Genomic DNA, 17,313 nt, shown 5'->3' with positions numbered 1-17,313 from the left:
ATCTATTGAACTTGAAAATCTCATTCCATTTTTGTCTTTTTAAACAAATTCTTGTGTTGACTGCATTTGTCAGCCCTAGTACCCATAATTATGAGATAAAGATGAACAAACAAATAATTTAATTTATCGGAGACCAACTGTGGCCTGAAATTAGACAAGATATTAATATAGTAGTAGTAGTAAAAAATAATAATAATAGTAATAATAATAATAATAATAATTCAGGCTAAATTTGCAACCCTGACATTCATTCTGGCATATTTTTTTATTTGATTTTATTACTAACAACAACTTTCTGAAGTTTGAACACCTTTAGTGACTTAGCAAAAAAACAAGAGTTTTTTAAGAGTTTGTATGTGTTAGTAGATTGATAGCAAATAAGACACAAATGGGTTTCTTTTAAATCATGTTTACCAAGCATTTTATCAAGCATTATTTATAGATATCCTGGTTTTCTCACGTCATTCTCGTGTCTACAGGAAGTACAGCACAGGATGGTTGCGAGAGACTCACCTGCAGCTCGAAACTGGGTGGGAAGTGTAACTTTACGATTTACAATAAATATGTATGTTTTTCATATCCAAAACCTACATTAATAATAAAATCAACAGGGTTATACCGTCTCGATTCTAAAAGATCATGCAAAAAAAAGGGCTGGATTGAGGGCTAGTTTCTGGTTAATCCAGCAGACACCTGCGCGCGCGTGTCAGCGGGTTTCGCTATAGGTGAACATGACACATGAACGGCAACACAGTGGACTGACAGCGGCCAATTTGACAAATACGTCGAATGACATGGACAAATCTGGAAAAAAATTTCCGGTATGTTTTAAACTGAGTATCTTTATTACTATTTTTTTCGTGTTGTCAGTTGTTTCAGGCGTTATTACCCTGAAACAACTGCTGGTACTTTTTGTACAGTGCTGTTTGTGTTTGGAATTTACATAATTAACAGCCTCATTTGTTCGGTAGTTATATTAAGATGTAGGCAATTTTCTTTATAGGCTTTATAGGCTATACATACTTACTATTATAGCTGTAATTGTAATATATATTAAATGTATATGCTATGCCTGTCTACTTTGATTTGCTTCACTGTTTCTATAGCTTAAAACCAATGGTTAAATTGTCAGTGTGTCAGTCTCAAGTTTACATTGTGCTTGAACTTAAAAAAATTCTTCAGTATCCTCCACCAATATTTTAAAAATAAGTATATACTGTAAATATGTATTTAAAGATGTTTAACCAAAAGACTGCCATCAAAATAACCTGTTTTTCCTCAATTAAGAAAAGCATTCACTTCAGTCACGTGACACACACACACACACACACACACACACACACACTCGTGCCAACGCATACTTGACTGGGGTGGATTGTTGACGCTGATGAGAAAGGTGTTGGTTCATGATTTAGAAAACAGTTGCTACCACATTATTCCATGTATGCCTACTCATACCAGTGAGATTGGATTGCTTAAGAGGAATAGCCTGTTTTCACATGGGTGGTTCAAAATTGCATTTTAGTCATGTACGGTACAGTGTGTCCTCGGGGTTACAGAGAGTAGGCTAACTCATTCTATACGTAACAGTCACATGTAACCAACTCAAAAAGCACAAGTGTATTTTACATTTCTCTGTAGGACAGTGGCTTGGATCAGACAGAGCTGTTTCTTCCTGCATCGGATGCAAAGGAGTTACAGAAGACGATATCGCGCAGGGCCAGGGCGATTGTGGCAATAGGTCTACCCACAGCATTAGCCATCATTGCAATAGTAACTGGAGTGCTAGTGTGGCATTACCATTGTGAGTTATTTAACCTGTAAACTAACACACTGCTATTATCACCATAAACAGCAAATCTGAATGATTTTGATAAAACAGTAACAATAACCAGCATGTTTATTGTTATAGTCAGGCCAATTGGAAAGGTGAAGAAGTTGTTTAGTGGTTCTTTGACCATCTCCAGTCAGACGTTCTCAGATGCTTATGAAAACTCTAACAGCACTGAATATAAAGAACTGGCTTCAAAGGTCTCAAAGCAGGTGAGTTGGTCATGTTTCTTTGAAAGTTTTTTTTTTCCATGCTTTTTATTTGTCTACTTCATCAATGGCTATTTCTAGGAAGTGGTATATTCAGTTCATAATCTTAATACTTTGCATAATTCTACCTTGTCTCAGCTCAAAACAATATACGGTCAAGTGCCCTTGCTGTCCAGATACTATGTCGCATCCAGTGTGCAAGGTTTCAGGTAATTAAATAATTCTAATACTCATGAGAGAAAATTTTGGTTAGTTGACATAAAAGGTCAATCAGAAAGTTCACTCTTTTCATTTTTCTATAGTTATTATACTGTATATGCAGATGAGATGACCTTATATTAACTGACATGACAAACAGCATGGAATATTTGTTCTTTAAAGGCCAACTCACACAGCACAGACAAACACCAACAAACAAGTCTGCCATTGGATTTAGAATTTTATGAAAAATAACTCATATTCACACTGCCACAACAGACACAGACAAACGCTGATTCAAAACGTTCAATCGGGTGAAAACAAACCCCCTCCAACGACAACAGACGCTGACAGGTGTAACACTGGTCCAACAAAACCCATAAACGTGTTTATCTGTGCGGTGTGAATTGGCCTTAAAAATGTGTTTGTCACAATGCAGGATTATTTAAGTGTGACCAATCACAGCACCCCTTATATTCAAAATCAAGTAAATGAACAATTTGTCAGCCAACCTTGAATAGTCCACCCCAAAATCTCTTTTGAAACAAATCTATAAATATATTAGGGCATCACAGAATATGCCGGACTCATTTCATACTATGAATCTCATTCATGGTTATTTGCATTGATTTGTATTGTAAGTTTCATAAAATTGTCTTCCCCTATAGTGAGGGCAGTAATAACGGTATCATCGCATATTACCTGTCTGAGTTTAATGTGCGGGAGTCCAAATTATCTGCTGTGGACGAGGCCATTGCATCCATGGATGGGGTGGAAAATGTACGGAAGAGCCGGAGTGGTTTTGGTCGCAGGACTGACAATAGCCTCACCATTGATGGCATGACATCAGGAGGTAAATCTACTGGAAGAGGGTTTCATATTACCCGCATAGTTTCAGTCTGTCACCTCTTGCAGTCTAACCAGTAACTTCAAAGAAATATGGGTCTCATTTTAGTCTAGCACTATTGTCTTAATTGTTTACAGTCAAAATTCATATATATTTTGGTGTGTATTACAGCTGTGGATGCTCGGTTAGCTGACAAAAACCTCAAACGTGAGTAAAAGATATGCTCCTTACATTTATCTATTTATGTGTTCATATCGCAGTATTGAACTTGTCCTGTCTTTCAGGGTCCATTAAGAGGTATCATCATGCCCATGAGAACCAGACAGAAATTATCCGGTCTCCAGGGTTTCCTGATTCGTCCTACTCTCCCAACCTTTACACCGAGTGGCAGATTCGGGCTGACCCAGAGCACAGGATCAGACTAGAGTTTGACGTCCTAGACCTGGAGAAAGACTGCCGTAATGATTTCATCAAAGTGTATGACTCATTAGCACCATCAGAGAAGCAAGTCATAACGGAGTAAGTGTTCATACGCTCTCAGTCATCCTCTCCATGACACAGTACCGCACGTGTGAGCAGTGTCACATTGCAGCACATATGCCTGTTTGTTTTCATTGTCTTTGTGATATGTGGAATCTAATAACAGTGTTCATGCAGGAAATGTGGATATCGCTTACCAAATGAGAAGCTCATTTTCATCTCCTCTGGGAATGTCATGCTGGTAACACTGGTTACAAATGAAGAGAAAAACTTCCCAGGTTTCAGGGCATTTTACTCTCAGATTCCAGCCAAAATTCAAGGTAGAGTTTAATGATATATAAACTCCTGTGTAGGGTCCAGAATTCCCTTTTTGACACATTTGCCAATGGCAAATTTACTGGATATAAATATTTATTGTCTCCCATGAAACTGCATTATTAAAAAAAAAAGAAAAAAAAAAAGTTTTCCTTATGAGAATAGTATAATTCAGATCATTGTCACTTGCAACATCATATATACCCATATGCGCTGTCAGTAAAACTCTGTCGCAAAAATGTAAACACATTTTGATTTTGTTCCTAATATATTAATTTTGGTGGTTTGTGAGGAACATTAATACATACACTATTGTTCAAAGGTTGCAACTAAATTAACTGACATTACTGAAATTACTTTTGTATTTGCGAGGGTCAGACAAACATTTTAATATTAATATAAACCATGTTACATTGCAGTTCTTTATAAAATAACTGGACACTTGCAGGCTGGGGTCCCATAAGATAACCCCTGGGCTACAGCATTAGGGTTGGCCGATAAAAATGTATCTTGTCAATACACATCTAACATTTACAACACTGTGCTGGCTAAAAATATGGGTCAAAAATAGGTGCCTGTGCAAATTCACTCTTTGCTAGTAGATTGCACTTGTGGAACAGCAGAATTATAGGTGCTACATAAACACAGCTGCGCTGCACTTATAAACACTATATTATTATAGGCGTTATATGGAGGTAATATGAAAAGAAAATGCCATGAAAAAAATAATATAAATTCATAAATTAAAAAATGTATTGTTCATCAGCAGATCAAAACAATCACTTGGTATAAATGTGTACATAAAAGTTTAAATAGCAATAGATTATATTTACACTATGTGAAAATAGCAGCATTTGCAATACGTGATTGCTATTTATACTTAAAAATAGTGGCAGATACTATTTGCACCTCAGTGTTGTTGTACATTAAACGGTATGCAATAACAGAGTGTTAATGATTATTAATTGGATGCCGCCTTATTGGGACAATAAAGCTACACCTACCTCCAACCCTATCCGATAAACACTTTATTATTAAACACACTTTAGACACTTTAGTTTCACTTTTTGAATATTTCATAGTTTTTATTGAAAATAAATGCCATTCCGATCTGATATGTGATGGGAAAAGGAAGTAGAGCGAGTTCGGTAAAAGGCAGATTCGAACTCGAGTTGATTTTCATCAAAAATTGTGTAATACGCACCTTACCCCCACACTATTAACACCATTAACAATGCATTATTTTGTCTGGCCCAACCAGACTTCTGTGAGCGAAGTTAATGGTCTCTAACAACAAAGCGGCCTATTGCGCTTAGTGTAAACAAAGAGTTTTGAAGTTATTTGGTGTAAATAGACACTTCAATAAATGTGGGCTATTTGATGATTGCAAACTGCTCTAAAACTAAAGCGCGAGCACGTAGAATGCATAACAGAAAAAAAAATTTTTTTACTTGCAACATGCAGTGCTCTCATTTAATTAATCAAATCATAGCATTTTAATGTTTAATTATCACGTTTAAGTAGTATTGGGATTCCTGTTTTTCTCATGTTCAGCGCAGAGTGGCTCTCTCGGCCTGTATGACTTTACAGAAAGTTGTCCAGTCATTATTTTGCGTTAATGCTCCCCTGCTTGCAAGTGACCTGCCAAAGCCAGGTGTTTTGGAAAATGTTAAAGGAATAGTTCACCCAAAAATGAAAAATGTCATTATTTACTCACCCTCATGCCATTCCAAACCTGTATGACTGTAATGAAGAGGCAGCGGCATTGAGATCCATGTGCAGTATATTTGTTATCAGCAGTAAACGTAGAACAAACAGGCAGGGGTCAAACACCAGCAAAAGAGATATCCAAGGCTGAACACAAACGTAGTCAAAAGGCAGGCAGAGTTTCAGGGCAGGCAGCAAACAAAGTAGCGAGTAGGAGGAACCACAGAGGCTTGATTCGTGACAGGAGTTAGGGAGATCGGTGACAAAGTCTATGGCAATGTGAGACCAAGGACGTTGAGGGATGGGTAATGGTCGTAGTAGACCGGCTGGTAGTTGCTTGGAGGATTTGGAGATACTGCATGTCGGACTGTTCTGAATGAAGGAGATGGTGTCTTTCTGTATGGAAAGCCACCAAAAGAGGTTTGTGAGTAGTTGAAGAGTGGCGGTGATACTAGGGTGGCCGGAACTGGGCGATGAATGGACGTATTGGGTGATTCTTTTGCGGAAGGATGGTGGTACATATGTTCTGTCGGGTGGGCAGTTTGGTGGAGGTGGATCTGAGTTTTGAGCCTCTGTTAACTCTGTCATGATATCCCATTGAACAGGAGCAAGAATGAGGGTGGGAGAGATGATGGATTTGCCGGATGGTGGTTGATGAGTGGATTCATGTTGCAGAGAGAGAGCGTCTGCCTTTATATTCTTTGATCCAGGTTGGTAGGTGATTGTGAAATTAAACCGTGTAAAGAATAACTCCCACCTTGCTCGCCTTGGGTTGAGTCTTTTCGCGGATCGTAGATATTCCAGATTTCTGTGGTCAGTTAGTACCAGGAAAGGATGTTTGGCCCCCTCCAACCAATGTCGCCATTCTTCAAAGGCTGCCTGCATGGCTAAAAGTTCCCAGTTCCCGACATCATAGTTCTGTTCTGTTGTGGTGAGCTTGCGTGAGAAATAAGCACAAGGGAACATTTTGGGAGGGGTGCCCTGACTTTGAGAGAGAACAGCACCGATGCCAGTGTTGGATGCATCCACCTCTATGATGAACTTGTACTCGGGATCAGGATGGTGAAAAGGTCATGGTCATGAAAAGACTGTATGGCTGCTGGTGACCAGAGTAGTTTTTATTCTCCTTTCTTGGTCATGGATATCAAAGGAGCTTCGATTGTACCGAAGCCTCTAATAAAGTGTCTGTAAAAGTTAGCAAACCCCAGAAATCGATGCAGCTCCTTGATCGTGTTGGGTTGTGGCCATTTCAACACTGCCTGCACCTTCTTGTCATTCATGGCAACTCCCTCTGGGCTGATTTCGCAACCAAGAAATGACACAGAAGTTTGGTGAAACTCACATTTCTCTGCCTTGGCATATAATTGATGAGATATTAAGCGTTGTAGGACCATGCGAACGTGTTTGACGTGATCCTCGAGGGAGTCTGAGTAGATGAGAATGTCATCAATGTATACGATGACCCATCTGTTTAGCATGTCTCGGAAGGTATCATTAATGAATGCCTGGAACACAGAGGGACTATTGGCCAGCCCGAAAGGCATAACCAAATATTCATAGTGCCCTGTAGCAGTAGAGAAAGCTGTTTTCCATTCGTGCCCCTCTTAAAATCGAATGAGATTGTAGGCGTTTCGGAGATCAAGTTGTGTGAAATATTTAGCTGTGCGAAGTTGTTCGAGGGCTGCTAGGACTAGAGGTAAAGGGTACCAATCTTTGATAGTGATGTTGTTTAGCCCTCTGTAGTCGATGCATGGACAAAGCCCTCCATCCTTCTTACTGACAAAGAAGCCGGCTGAGGCTGGAGAAGTGGACGGTCGAATAAATCCCTTTGCCAATTCCTCCTCGATGTATGTCCTCATGGTTTCTGATTCAGGTTGTGATAGAGGGAAGATGCGGCCTTAAGGGTGTGTAGAATCTAGAATGTGTTCGATACTACAATCACTGGAACGATGAGGTGGAAGTTGAGATGCCTTGATCTTGCTGAAAGCTTCCTTAAGATCGATATATTCTAGTGGAAGATTTGGAGCAGAATTGGGTTCCAGAAGTACAGTAGCAGCTTAAACAGGCATGGAAGTGGCAGATTGTAGACAATTTCGTTGACAGTTTTCGGACCAATGGGTAATTTGTCTATCAATCCAGGAAATTTGTGGATTGTGTGCTTGTAGCCAGGGAAGTCCAAGAATTATGGGGTGTTTAGGTGACTGGATAAGAAAAAACTGAATGGTTTCAGTGTGTACGGATCCTGTTTGCAGCATAACATATCCGGTGGTGTAATGGACATGACCTGCACCCAGGGGTCATCCATCTAGCGCCGCCACTGCCAACAAAGATTCACAGGGTATTAATGGAATAAGATTAGACTGGGCAAAGTCACTGTCAATAAAATGACCCGCTGCTCCTGAATCAGTCATGGCCGTGGTTATCACGGATTTGCCAGAGAACATTAAAATCACTGAGAATTCTATACATGATAAAGAGCGAAAGACAGAGCTTGAAGAACTTACAGCAGTAGTGTTGCGAAGAGGGGGTCGTTTGGGGCAGGATGCCTTTAGATGTCCTGGTTGACCACAATACAGACAAACTCTCCTCTGAAGTGATACGGGTTAGTCCGATTTGCATGGGTTCAGAATTGTGCGCGTCAGGAGTTGTGGTGGTGTGATAAGCCAGATGTCTAGTGGGTCTGCGTGATCGAATCAAATTGTCAACACGGATGGCCAGCTTAATGAATTGGTCCAATGTTGCTCCTTCATCGCGACATCCAAGTTCAGATTGGAGCTCCAGATTCAGACCAAGATTCAAACAGCAACTTCAAAGTGGTTTCAACCCAGTCAATTTGTGCTGCCAACATGCGAAAAGTGAGTGCAAACTCAGCAGCTGTGTTTCTTCCTTGCTGGAGATTTAAAAGCTGAACACCGGGATTCTTTTCCTCCTCTGGATGATCAAACACTTCACAAAATCATTGTAGGAAGCTAGAAAATGAAGAAAATGGGGACTGACCATCGGTCCATACTCCATACTGCAGTTGCCCACTCCAGAACTCGACCAGTTAATAACGTACACATAAAGGCTTTACGACTGGAGTCATTGGGGTATAACGTAGGCTGTTGTTCGACGAACAAGGAACATTGAAGAAATCCCTTACACTTGGTGGGTGATCCATCGAATTTCTCCAGGAACGCGAGACGAGGACTTGCAGTGGCTGTACTGGATGCAGACATATTGGCTGCTGGGCTCGCTGCAGGTGGGTTGGGATTTGGTGTGGGTATGTGGAGTTGTTGTAGCGTCGTTACTAGTTGTTCAGTCAAGGATGTTAGATGCTCTAGTTGTTGTTGATGTGTAACAAGGACGTTAGCTTGGGTGGAGACCTCTGTGGATAACTGAAGGATCACTGCTGGATCTGTGTTTGGCAAAGTCTTCTGTAATGAAGAGCCAGCGACATTGAGATCCATGTGCATTATATTTATTATCAGCAGTAAACGTAGAACAAACAGGCAGGGGTCAAACACCAGCAAAAGAGATATCCAAGGCTGAACACAAACGTAGTCAAAAGGCAGGCAGAGTTTCAGGACAGGCAGCAAACAAAGTAGCAAGTATCCAGGCAAACAAAGCAGTGTCACAAAGGCAATAGGCAAAGAGTCGATACGGTGAAAACAGTCCAGGGTCAATAACAAGGAAACAGGGAAACCGCTCAGAAATGTCAGCCAGGGCAGAACAAGACATCGCAATGATGGAGTGGAGAGAGACTGAATAAATAGTCCAAATAATGAGCGGCAGGTGTGCAGATAATCAGTACCAGGCACGGGATCATGGGAAATGGAGTTTAAATGGATAATGTCAATATTTGGGAGAGGGAGCCCTCTAGTGGCGAGTAGGAGGAACCACAGAGGCTTGATTCGTGATAATGACTTGCTTCTGTGAGAAAAAAAAACACACACAAAATCTCTTCTTTTGTGTTCCACGGAAGAAAGAAAGTCATACAGGTTTGGAACAACATTATGGTGAGTAAATGACAGAATTTAAATTTGTGGGTGAACTATCCCTTTAATTCCGGATCATGTGCTTGTGTGTTAAATCAAGCAAATCTAAGGCCAATATTTGTGTGAAGTAAATTGTCACATTCTTTAGACTGCGGAGGGAGACTAACAGGGCTTCGGGGTACCTTCACATCACCTGGCTATCCCTCCCATTACCCACCTCAGATTGAGTGTGTCTGGAACATTGAGGTAAAATAGATTTGTTCTCAATGTCACTTACATTTTCCTTCATTATTGGTCTGTTTCTTAAATTAGTTCCTCACAATATTGTAAGTTTTTAAATGTTCTTCTGTCTCACAGGTTCCACCAGGAAAGCATATCAAGATTAAGTTTGACAAGTTCTCTATACATAGCACTGAAAAGGACACCATCAGCTGTTCCACAGACTACTTAGAGTTAAATTACAGGTAAGACAATAGTCTCTTCATTGTAAAGGCATTATTTACACAGATCTGTTGCTTCAAAATAATCATCATTAACCTGATTAGATGTTACTAACTATTAAATATATAGAATTATATAATTTATGCACTACTAAGAAGTTACTAATATAACTATTATTTTAAATTGTAATGATACTCCACAACATTACATTTTTACTGTATTTTTGATCAAATAAATGAAGCCTTGGTGGGTATAATAAGAGTCTTCTTTCAAAAATAATAACAAATCTTACCGACCCCAAACTTTTAAATGTTAATGCACACCCTATTATTTTCCTTTATTTTATAAGAATATGTGGAGAGAAGCCACCTAAAACAGTGTACACTATCAAATCAAACCAAGCAACAGTTAAATTTAAGTCTGACCTGTCCTACGTGAGCGAGGGCTTTTCTGCAGAGTTTGAGGCCTTTGAACCCACTAATCGTGAGTAGAATCATATTGTTTTCTGCTGATTTTAAAGCACAATGTTCTAAGCCAAAATAGTTATCATGACAAAAATATCTCAATCACCTTTCCACAGCTTGTCCGGGGAGGTTCCAGTGTGACAGTGATCTGTGTGTGTCTACTAACCTAGAGTGTGATGGCTACAATGACTGTGGAGATATGAGTGATGAGAGGGGCTGCAGTAAGTTTATTCCACTTGTACTCAGTCTTTCTATAGTTGTTTTCACAAAGAGAAGCTCTTGAAATACTATAATAATGTGTCATTTGGGATTTTACATTACTTTCTTTACCCATGCATGCAGTCTGTAATGTGACTCAAATCAAATGCAAGAACGGCTTCTGCAAGCCCAGTTTCTGGCTCTGTGATGGGGTGAATGATTGCGGAGATGGCACTGATGAGGAAGACTGTGGTAAGGATGAAACCAGCTCTCAGCTCTCTTGAACTCATGAGCAAGAGTAATGGAGGTGATTTCAGGTTGTTTTTTCGATTTTGTCTGCAGGGAATTGTAAAGCTCAAGAGTTCAAATGTCGAAATGGCCGCTGCATTTCAACACAGAAGCAGTGTAATGGCTACAACGACTGTGGAGATGGTTCAGATGAATCTCAGTGTGCGAAATGTAAGAACTTTCATTCAATAATGGCAATTTCTTCTTATTGTTGCATAGACTATAAAAAAAGAAAGATGACGAGTCTCCACTTCCTTGCACTGTAGAAAAATGAAGCCACTGTTGTTGAAGAAATAGTCGTTGACATGTTGCGCTGATTCGGAGCCCGAGTCTGCGCGGTACAGAGGTATCAAGGTCCCGCCCATAGTCCCGCTCCCGCAGACTCAATCACAAACACACAGCTGTCAATCATGACGTTAGACTAAACTAAAACCATTTTTTTTGTAAAGCGAACACTTGAGCATACCTCAGCGTGATAAGAACAACTTAAAATGATAGAAACCATCTTTGGGAATTTTTTTTTTTTAAATGTAATTGGATTTTTTTGTTTGGTTCGCGTCCCATTCGATTACATGGAGAGGGCGGGGTGTATGACCTAGACTGCAGCCAGCCACTAGGGGGCGATCAAAATGCTTTGGCTTCAATGGCTTCAGTTTTCAGGATGTTTGTGGCACACTTGCCCTGTCATCTTTTCTGTTTTTGGCTTCAATTTGAGTGCATAATGAATGATATTATTATGTATGTATACCTCTATTGCTTACGTATGATTTCACAATTAGTTTCTTATCAGCAGCACAATTTACCTTGGAGGTTTACTATACCTGCTGTCAACATAAGCCGTCACACTATTGAGTTTAATTACTTCTCTTTTATATCTAGCCATAGCTATTCGCTGCTCTGATCACTCTTATAAGTGCAAGGATAACCAATGCATTAGCAAGCTGAACCCTATGTGTGATGGAGAAATTGACTGTGAGGATGGTTCGGATGAAGCAGAGTGTAGTAAGTTCAAAATTATTCTTTTTTTCCTCTGAGAAATCATGAGGGATTTGTTGTTCACAAAAGTGACATTAAAGACTTTTATAATGTTACGAAAGATTTCTATCTGTTCATCAAAGAATCCTGAAAAAAAGAATCACGGTTTCCACAAAAAATACTGTATGAAGCAGCACAACTAAAACTTGAACTCCGACATGTTTATTATATTTAATATTTTCTATATTTTGTTTAAAATGAATTGAATGTCAATTCAAAAGATGACAGTATGTCAAAATTGACCATTTTAATTGTTGGAAGGTTAAGACCTCTGTTATGTATTTCTGATACTGTATGTTTAAAACCATCTCCACCATTTTTCATGCGATGGTACATTTATGATAGATAATAGTTTTGAATGATAATAGTGACAATGTTAATAGTTCTTAATATTTATAGTTCTCCCTACAACAGCAAAAAAAACATGCCATTAATATTATGTGTATTTATATTTGTTGAATTTGCTGATTCACTGTAGAATGCGGGACTAAGCCCTACAAGTCCAGTCGTATCGTGGGTGGAAAGGACTCGAATGAGGGAGAATGGCCCTGGCAGGTCAGCCTCCACATGAAGACACAAGGTCATGTGTGCGGGGCGTCTGTTATCAGTAACCGCTGGCTTGTCACTGCTGCTCACTGCGTGCAGGACACTGAAAAGTTCAAGTGAGTTCTCATCTTGTTTGGTCCTCTCCATCTCTCCTGCACTGATCCTGACTGATTGTATGTTCTTTTGCTAGGTATTCTCAGCCTGACCAGTGGGAAGTCTACCTAGGCCTAATTAACCAGGGTGAGACTAATAAGGCAACCCTAAAAAGTGTGAAGCGCATAATTTCTCACCCTCAGTACGATCCCATGAGCTACGACAATGACATCGCTCTAATGGAGTTGGACAGCCCTGTGACTCTAAGCCAGAACATCTGGCCTGTCTGCTTACCTGACGCCACACATGACTTCCCAGCAGGCAAATCTGTATGGATCACTGGCTGGGGCAAGATGAGAGAGGAAGTTGGTAAGTCGTGTAACAACATATAATCCATAATGTTTTTTTAATGTTTTTGAAAGAAGTCTCTTATGCTCACCAAGGCTGCATTTATTTGATCAAATATACAGTAATATACTGTGAAATATTATTACAATTTAAAATAAGTTTTCTATTATATATATTTCTGTGAAGGCAAAGCTTGATTTTCAGCATCATTACTCTAGTCTTCAGTGTCACATGATCCTTCAGAAATTATTTTAATATGCTGATTTGATGCTCAACAAACATATTATCAATGTTGAAAACAGTAATATTTAATATTTTTGTGGAAACTGTGATACAGTGATTTTTTCAGGATTCTTTTATGAATAGAACGTTAAAAAATAACAGTATTTATTTTTAATTTAAACCTTTGTAACAAACACTTTTGGTTAGTTTAATGCTTCCTTGAAAAATAAAAGTATTGATTGAAAAAAAAAAAAAAATCTTACTGACACCAAACGTTTAAACGGTAGTGTTCATAACCAAAAGTTTAGACTCTTGTTTATTATTAATATTTACCAAATTTAATAATAGGGCATCAGAAATATGTAAAATTATTAGTCTAATAGTTATTTGTATTACATTGTAACTATTTGTCCAACTACTTGTGATCTGGACTATTATTAAACATCTTATCACAAGTAGTTCCTGCAGAGTGACTAGGTAATACTTGAGTTATTATTGATGCATCACAGTTGAAGGACTCAGATGTTAATGTTGTGATTGGTAATTAATTGGTAATTCTTTATAATCTGTCATGCTAATAATGATTGATTATCTAAAACTTTCTCAGTCCTAAATTTGCTATTACTTACTGATTAGTTAACCCTCTACTGCATGAATTTTGATGACGCATGATAAAAATTATTTCACATCATTTCCTGGCTCATTTGGGAACATTTTATTGATTTATTGAAAAATGTCCCTCCCCCAACCCCCCCAACCCAAAATATTTTTTTGTTGCCTGAGGGCAACGTTATGCAACAATGGTAAAGAATCATAGAGAAAATGATCATTATACAATTCTCAGAGAGCAATACAAAAATAAAAAAATAATAAAAAAATGTCAAGAAATCATTTAAGTAAAAAGGGAAAAACACTTGAAACACATCAATATACTTGATTTGATACAGACATAGGTTTGTATCATGTAGTGCGTCATGTCATATCATGTACTTCATGTATCCTAATCAACCCCATATACACTACTGTATAATGACAAAAGTATTGGGACCCCTACAAATCATTGAATTCAGGTGTTCCAATCACTTCCATGGCCACAGTTGTTTAAAATCAAGAACCTAGGCATACAGATGCTTCAACAAACACTCTCAGGAGCTCAGTCAATTCAAGCGCGGTGATAGGTTGCCACCTGTGCAATAAGTCCATTCGTGATATTTCCTCACTACAAAATATTCCACGGTCAACTGTTAGTGGTATTATAACAAAGTGGAAGCAATTGGGAACAACAGCAACTAGGCCACAGAGTGGGGTCAGTACATGCTGAGGCGCACAGAAGTCGCCAACTTTCTGCAGAGTCAATAGCTACAGACCTCCAAACTTTGTAGAGAGCTTCATGGAATGGGTTTCCATGGCTGAGCAGCTGCTTCCAAGCCTTACATCACCAAGTGCAATGTAAAGTGTGGGATGCAGTGGTGTAAAGCACGCCGCCACTGGACTCTGGAGTGACCAATCATGCTTCTCTGACTGGCAATCCAATGGACGAGTCTGGGTTTGGCAGGAAAACGGTACTTGCCTGACTGCATTGTGCCAAGTGTAAAGTTTTGTAGAGGGGGGATTATGGTGTGGGGTTGTTTGGTGGAGAGGGGATTATGGTGTGGGGTTGTTTGGTGGAGGGGGGATTATGGTGTGGGGTTGTTTTTCAGGGGTTGGGCTTTGCCCCTTAGGTCCAGTGAAAGGAACTCCTAATGCTTTAGCATACCAAGACAATTTGGACAATTTCATGCTCCCAACTTTGTGGGAACAGTTTGTAGATGGCCCCTTTCTGTTCTAAAATGACTGTGGATGCTGCACATTAGTGTCACTTTGGTGACTTTGGTCGTTCCTGTGCACCCAGGAACCCTACATCTTCCCTACTTGTAACACATTATTTGCCATTGTGAGGTATTGTCCAAGACATCCTTGAAAAGTACCCCTTATTGCATAACGTTGCCCTGAGGCAACAAAAAGAAAAACTGAATTTGTGAACATGCAAAATAAAAAAAAATTCACAAAACCTACCAAAAGGCTTCTCTACACCTTCATACACACACACATATTTTTTATGTACAGTTCATGTCATTTTAAATATGATTACTAAAGCAAATAATCTTGCTTTCATCTCACACCATGTGCTCCTGTGACCATGTGTCAGAAAAGGACGTCCCGCCTTCAAATGGTGCTTGATAGTGACTTCCAAACCTTATTGGACTGTTCTTTGATACTTTTTCAAACATTCTAATTGGTTGCAATCATTTAAAGAAAAATGTACTGAACACAGGGCTTAAGAAAACTTTCCGTTGCCTGAGGGCAACGCTATGCAGTAGAGGGTTAATCATCCATATTTGTTTCCATATTGGTTAATAGTAATAGCTGATGTGTTAATGTAGTACTACTCATTTGTCCTGCATTACTTTGCACTTAGTTATCTATTTATGACGAACCATTATTCTAAAGTGTGACCGGAAACAATTTTAAAGTATTCATTTTTCCAGGGCATTTACAGTAATGTCATGCTTGATTCTAAAATTAACTTTTTGAATGTCATTTTAAAACTAAAGAACTATGGAATGAAACAAATGGATGTGTGGGAGTATTGCAATCTTATTTTAGATCCCTCACAGTATTTTTATACTACACAAAAAAAAAAAAAAAAAAAAAAAAAAAAAAGATATAGACACAAATATACTTAATACTTTATACTACAGAATTAATTTCAAGCATTTAAAAATTTATTTTTCATTGATGTTCTATAAAAAAATGAATTGTAATTTGGCAACAACAACAAAAATAATCGTACACTTTTTTTAGGAACTTAAAATCCAGTCATATCAGTCTGAATATAACAATAGATAAATCAACATATAAAAGGGTTTTATTTTACAGAGCAAATAAGTGAATCATGGCTGAATCTTAGAAGTGCATTTGAACCAAAATCTTTAGTCTGACTGCCAGACGAGCCATTTTGTTGCTGTTGTTTTTGCACATAACACAAATTTAGTCAAGTGTGTCTAAACTCTAAAACAAAACTGGTAAAACTGGTAGTGTTGCTATATTTGTCCAAACCACATAATGAGAGATCGTACTTACATACTGAATGTCATTGAGTACAAAGTATGATGTAATAAGAGTTATTATGATGTAAATGATGATGTAAAAATGAGTTAGTAAGCTAAGAAAGTGTCTTCTTCCTGCTGTAGATGATGTTGCATCAGTGTTGCAGAAGGCAGAGGTGCGCATTATTAACAGCGCTGTGTGCAGCAAGCTGATGGATGATGGGACAACACCACGCATGATCTGTGCAGGTGTACTAAGTGGAGGTGTAGATGCCTGTCAGGTAAAATGAAAGTTTTTGACTGTTGTTTTTCACATTCAGATACATGTCATAAACTTGTTTCTCAATATTGTACAAAATATTTCTCTTTCCCCTGCCAGGGTGACTCAGGTGGGCCAATGACTTCCACTGAGAGCAATGGACGCATGTTCCTTGCTGGAGTGGTGAGTTGGGGAGATGGCTGCGGTCGCAAGAACAGGCCTGGTGTCTACACACGGGTCACAGAATACCGCAGCTGGATCAGGCAGATGACAGGGGTTTAGTGTCACAACGGTGACAAGAAATGGACTAAAGCCTAACCACCTGTATTGAAAGTTATTGAGGAAAAATTAAGGCATTCATATTCATCAAGTCATGTTTCCGGAGCCATAAAGATTCTTATAATCAGACCACATGATGTCCACAAGAAAGTTTTCTTTGATGAAGATCTGTTTTGTTTTTTCATAATAAGGAGCTCTCATAGTTTCCTAATCTACCGTTGTGTTTCTGTATGTGTTTACACTCTTAAAAGAGTTTTGTCTATTTGGACTATGCTGTTTTTTAACTCAAATTAACTGTTTCTCTTTCTGTGGAGGAAAAGTATTCTTGCTGCCTTGCTAAGTCATTAAAACTTGAGTGCTTCTCAGGGATTTTTGTAATGTAATTGATGGCGTAACATGTCAATGGATGAGTGACAAATGTTTTTTTTTGTTTTTGTTTTTTTACATTTACATAATGACCTTTGTTTTACTGTTGTGTGTATCTGTA

General features: G+C 38.7%; 1 protein-coding gene across 1 annotated transcript; it reads left to right on the top strand.

Moving 5' to 3' along the window:
* The first annotated feature begins 469 nt into the window (after positions 1 to 469).
* st14b (ST14 transmembrane serine protease matriptase b) lies at positions 470 to 17,236 on the top strand. The gene is made up of 19 exons (XM_081390718.1): positions 470 to 821; positions 1,642 to 1,804; positions 1,913 to 2,043; positions 2,179 to 2,249; positions 2,907 to 3,091; positions 3,257 to 3,292; positions 3,370 to 3,604; positions 3,743 to 3,885; positions 9,713 to 9,810; positions 9,922 to 10,028; positions 10,355 to 10,488; positions 10,586 to 10,690; positions 10,812 to 10,919; positions 11,010 to 11,126; positions 11,835 to 11,957; positions 12,469 to 12,652; positions 12,727 to 12,998; positions 16,433 to 16,569; positions 16,668 to 17,236. The coding sequence occupies exons 1-19, from the start codon at positions 732 to 734 to the stop codon at positions 16,827 to 16,829; spliced, it is 2,601 nt and encodes an 866-aa protein (XP_081246844.1). The 5' UTR covers positions 470 to 731; the 3' UTR covers positions 16,830 to 17,236.
* The last annotated feature ends 77 nt before the right edge of the window (positions 17,237 to 17,313 follow it).

Source organism: Scardinius erythrophthalmus (genome assembly GCF_964197995.2).
Source record: "Scardinius erythrophthalmus genome assembly, chromosome: 17".
In the NCBI taxonomy this organism is placed as follows: domain Eukaryota; kingdom Metazoa; phylum Chordata; class Actinopteri; order Cypriniformes; family Leuciscidae; genus Scardinius; species Scardinius erythrophthalmus.
This window is presented reverse-complemented; position numbering and strand designations above follow the sequence as displayed.